General features: G+C 35.3%; 1 protein-coding gene across 7 annotated transcripts in view; it reads right to left on the bottom strand.

Moving 5' to 3' along the window:
* Positions 1–20,860, bottom strand: part of POLK (DNA polymerase kappa) — a 78,053-nt gene that overhangs the window by 24,264 nt on the left and 32,929 nt on the right. For 6 of the 7 annotated variants that reach the window (XM_053664420.1, XM_053664424.1, XM_053664426.1 and 3 more), the window contains exons 3-6: positions 18,169–18,288; positions 11,318–11,470; positions 6,374–6,505; positions 2,760–2,913 (exon numbers count right to left, since the gene is read on the bottom strand). In XM_053664420.1, coding sequence (XP_053520395.1) covers positions 2,760–2,913; positions 6,374–6,505; positions 11,318–11,470; positions 18,169–18,288 — 559 coding nt within the window. Of the gene's footprint in view, positions 1–2,759; positions 2,914–6,373; positions 6,506–6,952; positions 7,038–11,317; positions 11,471–18,168; positions 18,289–20,860 lie in introns of those variants that run through there. The other variant, XM_053664425.1, reaches the window with a different exon arrangement.

Raw genomic sequence — 20,860 nt, 5'->3', positions numbered from 1 at the left:
ATCATCACCAAGCCCTTACTATATGAAATGTTAAAGGGATTATCTAAGAAAAGGAAGATACAAAATATGAACAGTGGAAAGACAGCAAACTCACAGTTATTAACAACCACACCTAAAACAAAAGCAAACTAAGCAGACAGCTAAAACAGGAGCAGAGCCATAGCAATGGAGATCACATGGAGGATTAGCAACAGGGGAGTGGGAGGAGAAGCAGAGAGAAGGTACAGAGAATAAGAAGTATAGATGGTGGGGAGAAAATAGACAGGGGGAGGGCAAGAGTAGTATGGGAAATGTAGAAGCTAAAAAACTTATGACACATGGACATGAACTAAAGCAAGGTAATGTGGGTGGGAAAGCAGGGTGGAGGGGAAGGAAGGGGGGGAATGGGACAACTGTAATGGCATAATCAATAAAATGTATTATTAAAAAATGAAATTTCTAACTTTAAGACACACATGAATGCATATTACTTTAAAATGAACTTAGAAGATTTTCTAAAGATAATATAAGCAATATGACAAACATCTGATTCATTTCTAATTTTAAAGTATACAATACAAATTAAGTTACAGAGAGATAATTTCCAAATCTGAATCCCTAGGCCATTACAAAATAAGCCTTACATTAGCTGTTATTTGTGTACTTCAGTTCCTTCCATTTGCCATGTTCTGGTTTAAATTGCAGAGCAATTCACAGGGGATTAAGACTGGTGGCTGAAATGCTATTTACTTAGACCCCCTTTCCTCACCTGGAAGGGTGGAAGTCAAGGCAAAGAGAGAAGAAAAATTGCAGCTCAAGGAAGGTATAAACCTGTCCTGTTCACAAGTCCCTTCTGCACAGCCCTCAAGCCATTTTTCTGTTCCTCAGGGCTCTATCACCTGCCCTTGGGTGAGTCACACTGATTGTAGAACACTATACGTGGCAGGAAGCAAAGCATGCAGCCTTCAGTTTCATTGTTAGAGCTGCTGAATGCCATAGTTACCTTTCAAATCCGGTTACCTCTCTGTGAGGTGTGGATGAGCAACTAAATGCCTAAGTGGTTTCTTACTTGCTTTCTGAAAGAAATATCCTTATAATCCCTTAACTGAGGTGATCAAAGTCCAACACTAAGGTTTCTTATAATCTGAAACACTTAAAACATCCACTTGGTTGGCAAAGTGTTAAAAATGTACAGTATTTTAGTTTCACACATTCCTTGACACTCATGATTCAGATTTACACGGCAGAATAAACATAAAATAATTATTTTATTTGTATATACATAGTAGTTAGCAATATTTTTCCAAAGACCACATCTTTTAGAACAGGAGCAAACAGCAGAAAACTGTCTGGGACTTTGGAGGAAGCGGCATCAGTCACCTGCATGGCTCCAACTCTAAGCTTCCCATGGCACAATGGGAAATCAGGTATGCCTGAGAGTCAGCCCACAGATATTTACATATTTCCAAAAAAGGTCAAGCTATTTAAATTGCTTAAGAGTATGAACCTAAGAATAGGAAAGTACATATGTTAAAACAATAGGTATTAAAAATTCACATCTTTGTAGTGAGTCTAGACATATTATAATAAATAAAAAGAACATTAGTAGAGAATGAAAACACTTACCTTAGTCCCCATGTAACTTTTGAAACAACATATATGAAAGTAATCATTATGGAAGGCCCCCAGGGGATGCTTTCACATAATCATTTAATGTCCCCCACCCCTTTCTCTTGTGAAAAGGAAGGAAATAACAAAGTGAGAATTTAAGCAAAGTGACGTGAGGCTTTTTGTGTCACTTCCCCCAAACAATCAAGTTAAACTAAGGAAATAAAAAATATTTTGTTCCAAGCCTCTGTGCAGAAATCATCCTTGTTTATTTTTAATGTTTCTATTAAAGAGACTTAGCTCTTAGAACTATAAAGAAGGTAGAGAAGCGGCTCCAAATATTTGAGACCCAAGCAATGTAAGAGTCAGAATCTTTGCCATTGAGAACCCACAGCCTTTGCTGCAGGGGCACAGACAGAGGTGCCGTCTGAAGCTGTCAGTGAGTTGTGCACCTGCAATGTGGCTGTCAGTGTGAGTAAAAACCCTCTGTCTCTACCTTTTAACTCAGGTGAACTTGGCTCAGGAGTCCAGGACCCCTCAAATATTTGAAATGATCGTAAGTATGAGAGAAGGCTGAAAGCAGTATTCATAATATCTTCATGTTTCTCAGTATCGTTTTGGATAGGTAATAAGGGGACCATTTAAAAAAAGCCTTCTGGGTCACGAAACTTCTGTTTCATCATATAAAAGAATAAAAGTAAGGTCTAAGGCAAGGAAGGGAGTTGGGAGTTGTTAATTTGAAAAATGAAGAAAAAAGCCACACAATATTGTGATATGTTTGAAGCAAATTTTTAAAAAGCTATTTGCAATTACAACAAAAGGCCACCTTAAAGAGATAAGCCCCTCAGGTTCAATGTATTCCAACCCTTTGTTAGTTTGATTTTAGGAAAAGAAATGCTGTGAATTTGCTTTATTCAGGGACTCTGCACAGTCTTACAGTCTAGATATTTAACAATCACATTTGGTTTAAAAGTAACATTTCTCATATTTAACTCAGAAAACCTACTGGTATATTATAAGTTTCTGATTTTTCATTTTTAATAATTTTTCATAATAAAGGTATAGCTAGCTAGTCCTACTACCTATGCATGCTAATAGGTTAACTAGGTTAATTCAAATTCAAAGGGTTTTTTATTTGTTTGCTAGTTTGATTGTTCTAATAAATTGCTTACCATTTTCTAGAGAGTTCCCTGTTTTGATGAAATATTTTCTTTTGTCCTCAGGCCAATTTTGTCTTTCCTGTAAGTGCGCTGTTATATTCAAGTAAGCTTCATCAAGACTCATGGCCATAAAATTGGGATCATAATCAGCAAGTATTTCCTTAACCTTCGAAATGAACAAAATAGTTTAATGTTTGCTGCCATAGCAAAATCTGCAACATACAGCTGATAAGAAAAATTATATTCTTATTTGCAACTATGGAAACAACCCTACAATCAATAGCTCATGGATTTAGGGAATAAATAATTTGCTGCCAGGGCAAACTTGTCCAAATTCTCCTCCGTATGAAAACAGATCGTGAACACAGAAGACCAGGTTTATTTGATACAATCTCTGGGTAGCCACCTATATCTAGATAGAGTAGGTGATTTAAATAAGTCTTAGACAACGTCATTCTGGTAGGCACAGAAAAAAATGGTTAAGCACTGCAATTTTAAGTAGTCGATCAAAAGGAGAAGTAGGGAGGAACAATAGGATCCTGTTCCCCCTCATCTTTTATGATGGTTTTTGTACATTTTGAAAAGGAATAATCTTACATAATGGTATTATGCTGCTTTAGAAAGTAGTTCTATTTCAATTAATTGTAACATACACATAAAACTCCACTCAATACACACATTAATGCATGCATTCATTCAAGAAAACAAAGCTCGATCATCAGGATTTACAGTGGAAAAGATGACAAAAGTCTGTAGTGCTTGTGTCTGTAATAAATGATGGAGAAAAGTCCGGAGTTGCATCTTGGGATAACAGAAACACAAATAAGAGATCAGAATTTCTGTATGATTCCAGAAATGCCTTTTACATAAGACAGTTTTATTACTCATGAAACCAATTTTTTAACTCATTCTTCTATTTATTTATTTTTTCTTTATTTTTTAAGCTCTGAAATATTAGCTGAAATTAGAGGAAATGGTTACCAAAATAATATGTATGTTAGAAAAACATACTTGCTAAATTATGTTATGGTTCCATCTAGTATTTAAAAGCTGTCTGCTGCACCAGGAGAAAGCCTTTCTTTATGATTTATAAAAAGAAAGCTTTTTAGCTTAATATAAGTATGAACAGCTGAGTGAAAGGTAATTTTAGAAAATGGTGACATAAAACTTGGCTACGCTTTGCTCAGAGAGAACCTTAATTAACTCTGTTCTTGTAGAAGAAATGGTTTTTATGATGCACTCAAAAAGAATCTTTCTAGTGAAAATGAAACTCTGGAAAGTCTGTAGTTGGCAGACGACTAAGATTACTCTGAATGAACAGTACTCCTCAGAGGCACTGAGTACTCACTGACTTCCTTTACACAGGACATGGCTTTGAGAATGAGAACAGACATGTTCCAGTAAATAGCAAGTACTTGGGCTTCAAGAACAATTCAAGTGATTCCATTCTTGTGGATAAAACAAAATGGCTTTCCCTAAACTTATAAACCAAGGCATAAATATGAATGTATTTATAGTCACGGAATTTATGCTATAGTTCATTTACACATAAAAACCCATTTGTTATCTGCAAATAAACTAGATCCTACTTAAATTTGAAGAAAAATTTCTCCAACTTACGCAGATAACTAAAGATAACTAAAAACAATTTAGTTCTCACTGTTACACTGTCCAAAGTTTTACTGAATTAAAGTAGGACTTAAAAAAACTTTCTTACAAAGTCTTTGAAAGATGTTCGAACTTATTAAAGGCCTACTTTACTAAAGGTCAGCATTTTATATCTTTCTAATTAGGAAGACAGTCAAACAGATAAGCAGTTAGCAAATGAGAATGTGTTTCTCCAACTCACCCCCTACCAGAGGTAGGCGCAAAAGTGCTTGCTGCCACAGACTGTTCATAAATTTAAAAAAAAATTTGTGTGGGATATCATTTTATTTTGGGGGGGTTCATTTCTAGGGGAAATGAGGTGGAATACAAATAAGAGGAGTGAATCTAAAGACCATGTGCATAACTAAGAGAGAGTAAGTACTAGGTCATGGTTTTTTAAATGTTTCAATTCAGACAGCAGTCTATAACACATTTCATTTTACCTCACTTGTTTAAAGTGTTTAAGGTAGCATTATAAAATTTTAATTTATGACTCACGTTCCAGCACTGGTATAATAGCTAAGTTATCAAAAATAGAGAAAAATGGCAGTTTTTCGTATATGACAGTTTAGGCAATTTTAATGTATAATCAAATCTTTATACTGCAGAGATCCTTTTCAAAGCAATAGATTATTCCCCTTTTTTCTTTATCAGTCTCCTAGATATTGTGGGCCGCTCTGCCTGGTTCTAGGAATTGTAACTCTATCCCCTGTGGCTAAGGAGGAGTCAGTGACCTCTGGAATTTGAGCCGCAGGAGACAAAGCTTGTCTCTGGTAGCAAATGCTGCCTCAGTTTCCTCTCTGCCCCCAAAGCATGGTCAGAAGTCCTTGATGAGTAAGATCCCTCAGAGGAGGGGCAACCTAAGACAGACATGACCACTTGAGAGGCCATCATGGAAAGACTCAGGGGGCTGCAACAAAGAGAGATGGACTCTCACCCCCTGGCTTTCACAAAGCCAGAGTCTCTATAACCTCTGGGAGAAGTGCTTCCTGGCTCTACTCCCCTTAAGCCTGAATACCTGATGGGGAGGGGTGCAGCTCCTTGCCTTGCTAGAGCATGTCCTGGGGAAAAATCTGGCATCACAAAGACTTCCTGACAAACCTGAGAAATCTGCTCTGCTAAGAGTGCTTTCATTCGTATGTTAAGGGTTCAAGCAGGAAACCCTAAGGCTCTGTTCCTGACAGACTCTGACTCATACTGAGCGCTCAGATTTCTTTGAAATGTTATCTACTGTTTGATCCTTGCCACCCTGTATATTATAATCCAATAAAAGCCTTTGGAGGAAGGGGCTCAACGCCTTTTTCCCCTGAGAAACTGGCCACTGCTCAAGGCCTTTTTCCTCTGGGAAACTGGCTACCTCTCCTCCCCAAGCAGATCACATCATGTCTCAGTCATGTTTACTCTCATCTGTGGCACATGAGGGGGTGGGGGACTTGCTGGAAAAGTCACCCCCACACCTAGACATTAAATGCTCATAAGTATCTTTACTAGGTTGTGGGCCAAGGAAAGCAACTAATCAAAATAAGTGAAGTCTGCTCCTGTTTAAAAACATGGGTAAAAAAATTATTCAAAAAAGAGGTTCAAATTAATGACTTGAGTAGATTCTGTACATTATAAATATCAGGTAGAGTCTATATATATAGTACACATTAAGAAAAAAGCTAAAGTTAATTTAGGTTATAAGTAAGGCAATTCAAAATTTTCTGGGGAGACAGTTTTCTAAGGAGATTAAAAAATGTGGAAGAGCAAAGAACTGGGAAGTAGAAGGATGAATTCTAGATATGATATGCAGCTCAGTATTCAGTATACAGGCTGAAGAAGTCGTAGGAGGTGAGACTGAAGAAGTGGTAGGCGGTGAGACTGAAGGGATAAACTTACGGACAAATTCCTACAAGCAAAGGCATGTGTACTTGACTTTGTAGATGACAGGAAATCAGTGAAAGGCTATAAATAAATAGAGGGCGAGACATCAGACTTACTTCTCTACTCACGGCTCGGTATTTGTCAAAGTTTGGAGGCACTATAGTAAGTTGTGGGCAGAGTTTTTTAGCAATAAATCCTGGCATGGCTGCACGGACTCCAAACCTCCTTGCACGGTAATTTGAGGTACTCTGAAAGAAAATGAACCACATGGGAAAAAATATAGAAACCTAAATGAACATATTGATCAATACATTAAAAAGAAACACATTAGTGCCGTGCATTTTCAATTCAAGGACATTTCTTTTATAGGTCATTGTTTCAAATCAAGCTTATTTTTATCCTATCACGGTTTGTATTATGATAGCATTACTCTCTCGCTGTTGTCCTGTATTTATAATGTGACACCAGATAATAAGCAAGACTGTGCTAATAAAAAGGTTCCCTTATATTTCCAGTAACTAAACTTCATTGATTTTAAGGAACACTCGTGTATACTATTATATATCAAAGTTTGGATGAGAGTGGGTGATGTTACATAAAAATAAGAGAATAGCCCTGGCCGAGTGGCTCAGTTGGTTGGAGCGTTGTCCTGTACACAAAAAGGTTGGAGTTTGATCCCCGGTCAGGGCACATACCTAGGTTGCAGGTTCGATCCCTGGTCAGGGTGTACACAGGAGGCAACTGATGATGTTTCTCTCTCACATTGATGTTCTCTCTCTCTCTCTGTCCCTTCCTCTCTCTCTAAAACCAATAAACATGACCTTGGGTGAGGATTGAAAAACTTTTTAAATATTTAAAACATAGTAAGAGTACAGTAATAATATAGTAAAATATAAAGTAACATAGTACAAACAACATAGATGGTACATGCAATTAATAGTATGAAAAGTAACAGTATGGTATAATAGTACGTATTTGAAATTTGGACTATTTGGGATTTTGGAAATTTTTCATCTAGAACAAAAATCAAAGGTCTAATATATGGTCAGTAAAATTAAATCTCCAAAATGAAGTAATAAAAGCTTTAAAAAACTTTAAAAGTTAAGTTTTATTTCTTTTTTTTTTCAGTTTGAAAAAAAATGACATAATTTATTAAGAGACAAAAAATCAGAGCCCTAGACATTATACAAGATTCAGAAGAAAAATAATGGAAATAAGAAATGAAGGGGAGAATGAGAGCTGAGCAATGTGGTATTTTAAACATTTGAGCTTTTGATTTTTTGTTTGTTTGTTTGTTTTTAGCAGCACAATTTACAATAGCCAAGTGCTGGAAGCAACCTACGTGCCCATCAGTAAATGAATGGATCCAAAAACTGTGGTACATTTACACAATGGAATTCCATGCAGCAGAAAGAAAGAAGGAGCTTCTACCCTTTGCAACAGCATGGATGGAACTGGAGAGCATTATGCTGAGTGAAATAAGCCAGGTGGTAAAAGACAAATACCATATGATCTCACCTTTAACAGGAACCTAAACAACAAAACAAACAAGCAAGCAAAATGTAACCAGACACTGAAATAAAGAATAGGCAGACAGTAACCAGAGGGGAGAGGGGAGGGAACTCCAGGGGAAAAGGGGAAGGGTTTACAGGAACAACTATAAAGGACACATGGACAAGAACTAAAAGGGGGTGGAAATGGGAGAGAGGTGGGGAGCACTGGGGGGGGGGTGGGCTGGGATGGGAGTAAAAGACAGAAAACTGTACTTGAACAACAATTAAAATAAAAATTTTTCAAAAAAAAGTTTTATTCCTCAAGACTTGAATATCTTATTTGGTGAAAACATTTTGACTAGGAGATAGAAGTAAAAAACTGAGAGTAAAGAGGAGAACATTACTTATTAAATCCTATAAATGACACCTGGCAACAGTCTCTGTCAATGTGGTAGACCATAGTTTTTATCACAAATGAAATCTTTGTTTGGAATATTAAGTGAAAAGTCAAAGAAATGCAAAACAGAATCTATTAAGTGAAGTAATTATTTCAGAACAATAACATTAAATAGTCATTAATGGTTTTTTAAATAGGATTAAAAAACCTTGATAGTACTCTAAACTATGTAATCCATGGTCAGTATTCTGGACAAAAAATGCAGAGGGCACTAGAATGGCAAACCAATACTTAAATATAAAGTGGTCTAATGGGATTGATATAAAAGCTAGATCTACAGTAGAGGAGAAACAAAATTTTAGATATGACTTCCTTTAACTTTAAGGTTTGTGGTAGATGGTAAATCATAGCCACAGTGTTTTACAGTTCCTCCTATCAAAAGGTGGGTTCTAGTTCCTCATGCCAAGTGACTTGCATTGTGACATGCTTTGACCAAAAGAATGTGAGGGAGTGACATTGTGTGAGTCATGAAGCCTAGGGGTTACAAAATTAGCAGCCTCAGCCTTTGTATTTTTGGAATCCTGCAACCATGTAAAGATCTTAGGTTAGATTAATGAATAATAACTCACTATGAGAGGGGGAAGCTGAATGACTGGAAGCCATTCCTGCCACCTCAGTCAGCCAAAGCACCAAGCATGTTAGTGAAGCCATTTTGGACCCTCCAGACTCAGCTAAATAGCTCTAGCCAACTCCAGGTAGAGCAGAGATTAGCCATCCCCATTCACATTGTACTCTGCCCAAATTATAGAATAATGAGCAAATCAATGGTTGTCCACTAAGTACTGAGGTGTTCATTATGCAGCAATAAATAAGCACTACAGGGTCTAAGTTCTAACTATGAGTGCTAACTTAAACATTGCAAGCATCCATCAAATTCATTCAAAAAGAATTCTAACTGTAACAGACTGTATTAATTGAGTATGTGTCACTATAACCACCAAGATACATTTTTATTAGTTTAATAGGACAAAAACAATTAAGCTTCAAATCTCATTAGAAGGAAAATCTATTAGGTCAGCATACATACAAGGGGAGTAATGTTGTTTAAATATAACAGATAATCACTTTGCATTTGGAAACAATAACCAGTTATTAGGAGGATAAAAATTATAGGAAAGAAATATTTTGTGAATTTAACAATGGGGTTAGCTTTAACAAGACTATGCCACGTGGGTGTAAATATATGTACATATATGTGTACTTATATATACATATACACAGAGTATGCATCTATATACTATATATTTGCATATGTAGCATATACACATAGTTTAATATGTAATGTTATATATAAATATATACTCATTATATATAGCATTATGTATTAAAAAATTTTTTTTAAATTTGTTGATTCTAGAGAGAGGGAGAAAGAGGGGGGAGAGAGAAACATCAATCCATTGTTCCACTTATTTATACAGTCATTGGTTGGTTCTCGTAAGTGCCCTGACAGGAGATTGAACCTGTAACCTTGGTGTCCGGGGATGATACTCTAACTGACTGAGCTACCCAGCCAGGACCTAGTATTATAAATTCCTAATGAAATTAAATGTATTTATGCAAATATAGTGATGATTTATAGGAAAGGGGAGTATCCTTTCAATAAACACTGTTTTGGGAACAGGACTATTAGTTGCCTACATACTCATTGGAGCAGAGATAATGAACAGATTATAGTTTTGTAATAAAATAATAACTTAGTAGGAATTAGGTTTATAGCTAAGACAGTGAAAGGCATTAGGGGACAGGGAAGGACTCTCCTTGTTTCTCTTGCATATTTTTTTAATACCAAAACCCATCTATTCCAGTTGCTACTTTTAATTCCCAACACATTTTTAGCTACATATGGCTATCTTCGTCATCTTTACCTTCGATGGTTAGGCTGGAAATAGGGAAGAGCAACACAGTAATCAGAAGAGCAAAGGTTCCAAGCAAAGGGAAAAACGACTTACTTACAGTACTAAATCAATGATATATGTCACTCTAGAACTGGCTGGCAAACCTTTCCTGCAAAGGTCCAGATACTCATTACTTAGGCTTTATATCCATACAGTCTCTATTGCAAGTATTCAGCTAAGCTCTTGTAGTGAAACAGCAATAATAAATTAATAATGGGTGTGACTGTTTCAATAAAATTTCATTTACAAAAAAGGTGGCAGGTTGGATTTGGCACACAGGCCACTGTTTGCAAACCTCAGTGTTAGAATATCATTTTTCCTTTTTCTTCAATTTTCTTTAACTAGAATGGTTATAAAGTGAGCCCTAAAAAACCTGGAATTTATTTATAAAAAACTGTTTGTTTATTCTTATATTTTTAAACTTCAATTACCTTCACAGTACTGTCCATTTGATAAAATATACCTACTGAAACATTTTTTTCCACTGCTCAAAACAGTTTCTGAACTGTCAATTCAAATGCCTTTTAGTGCAGTTTTTTGTTTCACCTCTTCTACATCAGCAAAACATTTCCCTTTGAGGACATTTTTCATTAGGGGAAACCAAAAAAGAGGGGAATTAAAAAAAAGATGCTCAGGGTGATAGCAGGTGAATAGGGAGGGTAGGGCCTGGGGGTCATGCTGCTATTGGTCAAAAACTGCTGAGCACTCAGCTCCATGTGGGCAGGTGTGCTCATGAATCCCCCATCATGAAAAAGGCAAGCACACTGAAAGTCTTCGAAAAAAATTCACTGAAGCCAAACATGACCTCTCACAACAACACAAGCTGGCACACTGACACAGATGGGTTCCTAATGGGAGAAGCCTGTACTACAAGGGCCTGCCCTCCAGAAGATAATTCTGGTTTTTGGGGGTCCTCCCTCATACTTAAAAAATATAATTTGCACCAGAAAGATACAATGCCTCTCTACCATTTACCAGGTTTGTAACTTTAGGGAAGTTATTAAACACCTCTCTGAGTTTGTTTTCTTATCTGTCAAGTGAAAACGAAAATCTGTACCTTAAGGGATATTGAAAGGATCCAGCAATTGAACACATAGAGCAACCAGAAAAATACTCAGTACGTTGGGAGAAATCAGTAAAGTCTTTCCCCTTCCTAAACCGGTAAGGCTTACTTGAACATATTATGAAATTTCCTTTTTGTCTTTATCTACTTACCAACATACTAGATGATCCTACAGCAATGGGTTTATCTTTCAGCTCTGGATTGTCCCTCATTTCCACCGCTGCATAGAAAGCATCCATGTCAATGTGCACTATGGTATTGTTGAGGTCCCGGCTCTGTTCTAATTCCATTGCACATCTGTCAACCTTAATTTTTAAAAAGTTAATGAACTTTTGACAACATGATATTGTAACACTACTAATCATAACATTAATCTTTTACTAAGCATCTGTTTATCTGTCTCTGTCCATCTACCCATTCATCATTCATCTACCTGCCCACCCATCCATCGACCCACGTATGTGTATTTGCTTGTTGTATTAAGGCTGATAATTGCTTTAATACTCGCAAAAGGGCACCGTGTTCTCAAATATCATTCCTTACCAACTTTTACATTTCTTAATACCCTCAAATATAACAGGCACTTAACATTTATTCAATGAATGAACTATTCCAGCTGCTTATATCAAATGATTCTACTGCTTTATAAATTTGGAGGACATACTGTAACTAAAAGTTTCAGTTCAGGTAATATAAACAACTGCTTCCATCTGACTCACAATATTCATGTCTTAAAATAGCAACAAAGGAAATGAATAACAAAAGATTATACCAAAATATATGTAAACATTCCCTCCCCAGAACTGCTTTTATAAGGCTAAAATTTGATAACTGTTAGTCCATACAAATCAAATTGAAAATTTAAAGTATAATTTATGCTTTCATAAAATTTTAATATATGTGTCAAATATAACAGTAAAGAGTATTAAATTATAAATAATTTTTTTGTTTCTTTAGAGAGAAAGAACTGGATTGATAAGAAGAAAGAAATTAAAAGGGGAAGAGATAGCAAAGTGGGACAGTAAGAAAAGGGTGTATGTAGCCAACATACCCATTCCCAAGGTTCTTTTTTTGTAGCCTCTACTCTAGAGGCTGAAGAAGCTAAATATGCACTTTCTCAGGTTCCCTCTAGCTGGGGGTGCTTGTGTGACCTTTCTTGATCTACAAAACACATGAAGTCAATAAAACTCACAGAATTATGAGAAGAGAGATTAGAAAGCTATTGAGGGTGATGGAATACATAAAGAACACAGGAGAGTAGCTGGCACCTGGTACAAGTTCAATAAATGCAATCTATTACTAAAAGCAACAATGGCTAGCTGCATAACAAAACAATAAAAAATTTAGGGGAAAGCAACCAGAAATATGTAAGTAGGGTGACTGGAATAAAAGTAATTTCCATCATGTAGAAATCCCCACAGTAGGTTTCCTCAAAAGCAGAGAGTTACAGGGGTATAATTTAGCTTTTCCCCTTGATGAACTTGCAACTTGCTTCCAGCATTGCTTGTTAGTGTTATAGTGAGCATTACAGTGATACTAGCTGACCACCAGCTGCAGGTTAAGACTACAAAGTCTCTTTTAGACACAATCCCACTGAATCACGTTTGTCTCTAGTAGCCACAGTAAGACTGTAGAGGTTTGCTCTTAACTTAGGTTGCAACTCACTGAACAACCTGGGGTGCTCCCTGCCTTCTTTAGCCTGTTTCTCTGTCTAAAATGCCCTTCCTAGTTTTGTCGCAAAGCCTTCAAGTATCAGTTCAGAAGTGTCTCTGAGACTTAACTGAATGTCCTCTGCACCACAGAATTTCATGTTCCCTTATTTGTTTTTCTGTTCTTACAATGGCACGTATTGTGTTAAGAGACTAAATCGTGAGTTTAGTACCTAAGAAGAGACCTTATCTCAGATAGGAGGAGAAAGAATTTATATGCCTTTAAATTCTTTCCTCATAAGAGAGAAGGGGGAGGAAAGGAATAGAATTTATATAATTCATATATATATGAAAGTTAAAAAAAGAAGGTAGTATTCATAGAAAAATTTTGGAGAAGTCTGATCTCATGCAGCAAGATACCACACCTAATAAATGAAACCTTTCAACATTAATCTAATTTATCATATAGATTTAAAACAACTATTCTTCCAGTTCAAGTTTAAACTACATACAGAATAGCAACCTGACATAAAAAAAGATGTAAGCAAATCATGGAAACTAATTAAAAAAGGGTTTGAAAACTACTCTATATCAATCCAGGAAATATGCCTAAGATAAAGTCAATTGAGAATAAGAGCAACATCTGAAATATCTTAACCCAGAATCATTGGAAAGGGAAAAGATAATAAATAGATAGCAACCTAAATGGGGGAAATTCTCCTTAGACTCATAAATTAAAACTCTGGCAGTTTCTTCAGCAGTCGACATGCTGTTCGGTGCCTGCAGCAAGTTGCCAAAAGGGAACCTCCCCGCTGATGACTCACATGTTCCATTTTCCTTCACTATCTCCCATTAGTCACCCTTCTCTGAACTCTTTTCTTTCCACATCTAGCAAATGCCCATCCTTGATTTTTTTAAGTTCTTTCTGCTGAAATCCTCATTCATGTTTTCCTTTCTTTCATTTATTTATTCCTTCCGAATGACTCCCATTGTCACTTTCCTTACTTGTGAAGTGGGACTAAAGCAACACCAAAAGGTTGAAATAATTAAAAGAGACACACACATAGTGAACTTCTCTAGGGCTATGTTAAGGGCTTAATGATAATCTCTATTATTTTGAAAGTAGAAGTGACATTTACTTATTATATTATGAGACACGTGTATATTATAAGTGCTTCTTATGTTAATGCATTTCATGGCCAAAATCATTTTAAGAAAGTGGTTATTATTCCTATTTCATAGATAAGGAAATTAAAACTCAGTAAAATTAAGTAAATTTGCCCTAAGTCATAGAGCTGGTAAATGTTAAAACTAGACATGGAAATCAGGTTATTCCTACATCTGTGCTCTTTCCATTAATTAATGCTTCCCTAAAATAGATTTTTAAAAGTTATTATCACTAAAATAAGCTGAAACCAAACTCTGATGTGATATTTTTATATCCATATTACATCTTTTTAAAAATCCTTTTTTTCTATTACATCTAGGAGACTATTTCACAAAATACTGTTTTTCATTTTCTTAATTATTAGTACCCTAGAAAGTGTTGAGTAAATCTGAGTTCATAAAATCAATTGTTTAAATGGTCAAAATGCACTGATTTGCTGTGCAGTTGCCATTTACTATAATATGGATATTTGTCTATTCAGTTATGAACACAGGCTATAATATGATGTTTTGGAAGCTATAAAAATGTGCCTAGAAGAAATCTAATGAGGATGGGGTTGGGGATATTTAGAGAGGTTCTGAATACATATCATGGGAGTTCACAACTACAGAGATTACTTACATCAGCTTGACTGGCCATAGTTCATACTATCTTATCACACATAATAAAATCTACTATTTGGAAATTTTGTAACTCTAAAATAGAAAAGCATTTCCTATGAAAACTTCTCTATTCTCTCAGAACTTCTAGACTCCTTAGGATTTCCTCAATCACCTCCTACTTATACAAGTTTTTAAAAGGAAGCTCTCAAAAAACAAAACAATTTAACAATCAACACAAAACACATTTCCTGCCATTCCCCTTGCAAAAGATGCCAGAAAGCCTCCCATGAAATAGTCAACTAAAACAGTAACAAAATCTGAACTTCTATTCCACAATGTAAAGTTCTTTTCTTTTCCTCCATATTATCAGGATATTTAAAAATATGGGTTCTAAAATATGAGTATGCACAACAAAAAGCTGTATATTGCACCATTCACATGTATATCTTTAAAACTTAATTAAAGATATTTGTACACTATAGATCAATAAAGCTTACCAAAAAGAGGTCTAGAAAGTAAATTGCTTAAGGATTAATGTCAATTTAAAAACAATATTGTTATGGACAGAATAGAATTTTTTTAAAAGCTTGATGAAATGATGCTTACATTTAGTTAAAACAGTGCATGAGAAAAATAATTTTTAAAGAGTAGTCAAGATATTAAACTATATTATTATCATTTAATAATTAAAATTCATGGTACTGATACAGGAAAAGATTCAACTGATTAGGAAAGAGAGTCCAGACATAAATCCACCTACAATGAGAGTTGAGTATATGAACATGCCTCTTTGACTCAGTGGAGAAAGGACTCATAATTCAATAAATGATGTCAGGACAAGAGAATCATTATTTAGAAATAATAATACCAGTCAGGGAAAATATAATACTCACTATTTAAGAAAAAAATACTTCACACCTTACAGCAAAACAAATTCCAAAGAGACTAAACATTTGATTATAACAAAATCTGTAAAAATATTAAAAGCACATACAGACTTGTTTGTGAGGAGTAACCGCTATGCACAAAACCAAAACCAAGAAAAAAATGTAAAAATACTGTTAGATGTTTAATAAACATTTAACACTATATAGGAAAAAAAAACTCTGCAAAGTTAAGAGAGAACAAACAGGAAAAATATTTACAACAAATGGCAGAAAAAAAGTCCTTAATATATAAGATCAATAAATCAAGAAAAAGAGATGCAAATTCCTCTAGAAATGCAGACAAGAGCGTGTTTCTTTGGACTGCTAGATGAACCCCCAAATCCATTCTTCCTTCCTTCTATAGTAATAAAGTTTTAGCTGGGCACATGGCCACCCAGCTATATCTTACAGCTTCTCTTGCATTTAGTGTGTTGTAAAATTTAAATTCTTACCAAAAGAATGTGAGCTGAGGTAATGTGTGCAACTCCTTTTTCACTGTGTAAGAGCAAATAATTTGCTTTTGATTTTTCCCTTTTTCTTTCTTCCTTACTAGGAGCTGGAATATAGATTGCGGCTAACCCAGTTTTGTCAATGCCAGTGAGGATAACACTTTGGAATGATGAACAGTATGATGCAGAACTTGGGTCTTGAAATTACTGTGGTGATCAGAACTGCCCAGCCAGCTGGGACTACTTATGTATTATGTGAGAGACAAAGAAATTCTTATCTTATTTGGACCATTATATCTCTGGGTCTTGTGCCAGTTACTTAGCCTACATCCTAACAAACAGAATAAAAGAGGAAATTCCCACAAAAAGAAATATTAATGGCTAACAAATGTGTAAAAAGACAATTACCTTTTGTGACAGCATGCATGGACCGGGAGATTATTATTTTGACTGAAATAAACCAGTCAAAGAAAGACAAATATCATATGATCTCACTTATTTGTGGAATCTAAAGAACATAAACTGATGTACAAAACAGAAACAGAGGCATGGATACAGAGAACAGACTGACAGCTGTCAGAGGGGAGGGAGTTGGTTGGAGGGCTAGATGAAAGAAGGTGAAAAGATTAAGCAAAATATACATATATATACACATATATACACACACACACACACACACATACATATATATCTCAGAGACACTGACAACAGTGTAGTGATTTCCAGAGGGAAAGGGGGGTCGGGTAGGTGGAGGTGGGCAAAAGGGGGATAAATGAAAATGAGGACAACTGAAAGAGTCTTTGCTTTGGGCAATGGGTGCACAATTCAGTGTGCAGATGATTTTTGTTGAGTTGTACACTTGAAACCTGTATGGTTTTGTGAACCAATGTCATCCCAATAAATTCAACTACAAAAAAGATTAATCTTTCTCTTTCATGATCAAAGGAGAGCAAATTAAACCAACCACGAAATAAGATTTTGGACACTGTATCAGCAGAAACTAAAATAATGATGAAGTTGATCAAATCCAGCTTTAAACATGTGAGGAAACCAGCACTCTTATGCTGAAATTGTAAAAGGATTCAATCTGTGGTGAAACTAACAGGACAGGAGCGCAAAGACATACACATAAGAATCACTGTTACAAGGTTGTATCTAAAACAAAAAACCAGAACTGGGTGGGTTAAGGTGAACTAATCACGGTGCCTCCGTAGAGTGGCATGCTAGGGAGCACTAAAAATGACAATTTGACAGACAAGTCAATCTCTTGTCATGGTAGCAGACCACTTAACACAGAAGATAAAAAATTAGCTTGAGCCCTGGCTGGTGTAGCTCAGTGGATTGAGCGTGGGCCTGTGAACCAGAGGATTGCGGTTCAATTCCAAGTCAGGGCATATGCCTGGGTTGCCGGCCAGTTCCCAGCGGGGTACCTACGAGAGGCAACCATACATTGATATTCTCTCCCTCTTTCCTTCCCCTCTAAAGATAAATAAATAAAATCTTAAAAAAAAAAATTAGCTTGAGCTCTGAGAAAGTATATGTTTAAAAAAATCACACATTATAGTTTGGTAAAAAAACATAAAATTTATGATCTCAGCTCTATCACAAGAAGAATTTTATAGCATATCAGATTAATATTATAATTTTATCATTATGTTATAAAGTGCATTGTTAAACTGAATCTGATTTGATAAACTTACCATAAAACATTGTGTTTTCTCTTAAAAATTCATGCACATTAGGCATTCTACCCTTTAGGTGACATTGTTTTACTAGAACACAATTATGTTTTAAGTTACCTTTTAATTGAATTAGTTAACTTGTTTCTCCAAATCTCTTTGACAAAATCAGCATTGCAGAAAACACGTCACATTAATCCTGTGACCCTTCAGCTGCTTTGTATGTATATAATAAGAAGAACGAAAGCTCTAGCTTTGCCAAATAACCTGTCATATGAAGATAGACAAGTTACTTTAACCTAATTAAGGCTCCTTTCTCTCTCCTGTATAATGAAGGTGATAATGTCTGGATGAGGTCTTTATGTAAAGCAGAGCAATTTCAACAAAATAAAGTATACATTTTTTATAGTATAACAAACATTTCATTTACATTTTATCTTGTTTTTACTTATAACATAACCATGATGCATTTAAAAACCATCAATTACTCTTCTTCCAGCTTCCACTTTATTTACCAAATACATTAATACCTGTAATTGTGCTTTCCTTAGCTGCTGGCTGGTAATTTGAGCTTTCTGTTGTATCATATTTTCAATTCGTTGGTTAACTTGCTTTTCTTTCTTGAGTTCGTTTTCATAAAATCTGGAGCCCTATGTAGGAAAACAAAACAAGACATAAGAAAACGTCTGAAGGGAAGCATCGTTGTAGAACCCGGAGGCTAAAGAGTAGAGACTGCAGAGTCTGAATGACTGACTTCAACACTTCACTTCACTACTTCTAGTTGAGCAACCCTAAAATTAATCTTCCTATTCCTCAGTTTCCTCATCTGTAAAATACATTGGTAGTTGCCTACATGACAGAATCCTTGTCAGTCAGTACTAAGCACAGTATAAACTAGATGAGTGCAGATCTGCACTGGAGAAATAACAATGTGTTGCAGGCGGGATCCTCAGGGCACATCGGGCCTTAATCAAATGGCTCATCGATTATCTCCTTCACTTTTACTTTAAAAGTTATTTTTAAAAATTTCATGTTAGTCATTAAAGAAAATAACTTTTAGAAAATTATCATCCCATCACTGAACATATTTATCTATCCAATCATCAGGCGAGTAGACATTTGGATTATTTTTACTTTTTGGTTATTAGGAAAATTGCTGCAATGAGTATCTGCTTACACAGTTTTGTGTAGACATGTTTTTAGTTCCCTTGGTTATGGACCTAGGAGCGAAATCTCCGTGTCCTATGGCAATTCCACGCCAAACCTTTTGAAGAACTGCCAGATTGTTTCCCAAAGTGGCTGAATCATTTTACAACCCCACCAGCAATGTGTGAGAGTTCCAATTTCTCCACTTCCTTGCCAACATTTGTTATTGTCTGTCCTACTTATTATAGTCATTCCAGACGATAATAGTGTGAATAGTAATCTCATTGTGATTTTAATTTGCATTTCCCCAATGACTAATGATGTTGAACATCTTTTCATGTGCTTATGAGCCATTTTCATAGCTTCTTTAGTGACATGTCTGCACTTTTACCCGTTTTTCAAATTGGGTTATTTGTCTTATTAATGAGTTGTGAGAATGCTTTAATATATTTTGGATGTAAGTCCTTTAACAGATGGGTGTTAAAATATTTTACACTAGTATGTTACTTATCTTTTTATTTTTTAATGGTGTTTTGTGAAGTGCAAAGTTTTTGATATTTGATAAGGTCCAATTTGTCAACTTTTTCTTTTATTGACTATGCTTTTAGTATTGTATCTAAGAAATGTTTGCCTAACCAAAGATCTCAAAGATTTTCTCCTTTCTTCTAAGAGGTTTACTGCTTTAGTTCTGATATTTAAGTCTATTTTGAGTTAGTTTTTTTGAGTATAGTGTGAGGTGAGGGTCTGAATTCATCTTTTTTTCATGTGGATATCCAATTGTCCCAGCATCATTTGCTTAACAGACTATCCTTTTGCCTTGGTACTTCGGTCAAAAATCAGTAAGTGATAAAGATCTATTTCTGGACCCAGTTCTGCCCCATTGTTCTCTGTCTGGCCTTATGGTAGTACCACACTATCTTGATAACTGTAGCTTTATAATAAATTTTGAAATAGGAAAGTCAAACAACTCTTATATTTTTTCCTTTTCAAAACCATTTTGGCTATTTTAGGTGTTTTGCATTGCCATATAAATTTTAGGATCTGCTTGTCAATTTCTTCAGGAAAAAAAAAGCCCTTGAAATTTTGATGGGGAATATTGTTGAATGTATAGATCAGTTTGGGGAGAACTGCCTTAACAATATTAGTCTCCTTGTATCTCACCATTTTTTAAAATATTTAATTTCCCTCAGCACTTTTTTCTTTACTTTTCAGGGTATGTGTTGAAATTTCTTAGAGTTTTCTATATATAAGATCATGTCATCTGCAAAGAGACAGCTTTAGTTCTTCCATTCCAATCTAGATGCGTTTCTTTTCATTGCCTGACCATACTGGCTAGAACTTGCAAGACTGTTGAGTAGAACAGGTAAGAATGAGCATCCTTGCCTTGTTTCTGGTTTCAGGGGGAAAGTTAGTCGTCCACTTCAAAGTACAATGACAACTACAGTTTTTTATAGATGGCCTTCGTGATGCTGTAGAAGTTCCTTTCTATTTGAAGCATTTTTAGCATGAATGAGTATAGGATTTTGTCAAATACACTTTTTCTGCATCTATTGAGATGACAAGGTATTTTTTATCCTTTAGTCTACTAATGTGGTGTATTGTATTAATTGATTTTTGGATGCTAAACCAAACTTGCATTCCTAGGATAAATCCCACATGGTCAAGGTAATCTTATTTTATATATTGTTGGATTCAGTTTGCAACAATTTTGTTGAGGACTTTTCACATTTATAATAACCTAGAATCTTCTGCTTCTCTGGTTTTGGTATCAAAGAAATACTGGTCTCACAGAATGAGTTGGTAAGTGTTGCCTCCTTCTTTACCTTCTGGAAGAGCTTGTGGAGCATTGGTATTATTTCTTCAAATGTCAGGTAAAATTCACCAGGGAAGCCATCTTGACCTGATCTTTTTTGTTTTTCTTTTTTTGGGGCAGAGGGTGGGGTGGGGTGAGAAGATTTTTAATTACTAAATAACTTTATTTAGTATTAGATTTCTATATCTTCTTGAATCAGTTAAAAAAATTTTAAGCTTCTATAAATTTGTCCAATTTATTGGGATTTATTTTAAATACATCCA

Source organism: Artibeus jamaicensis, unplaced genomic scaffold (genome assembly GCF_021234435.1).
Source record: "Artibeus jamaicensis isolate MK-2021 breed Jamaican fruit bat unplaced genomic scaffold, CSHL_Jam_final contig_373, whole genome shotgun sequence".
NCBI lineage: Eukaryota > Metazoa > Chordata > Mammalia > Chiroptera > Phyllostomidae > Artibeus > Artibeus jamaicensis.
This window is presented reverse-complemented; position numbering and strand designations above follow the sequence as displayed.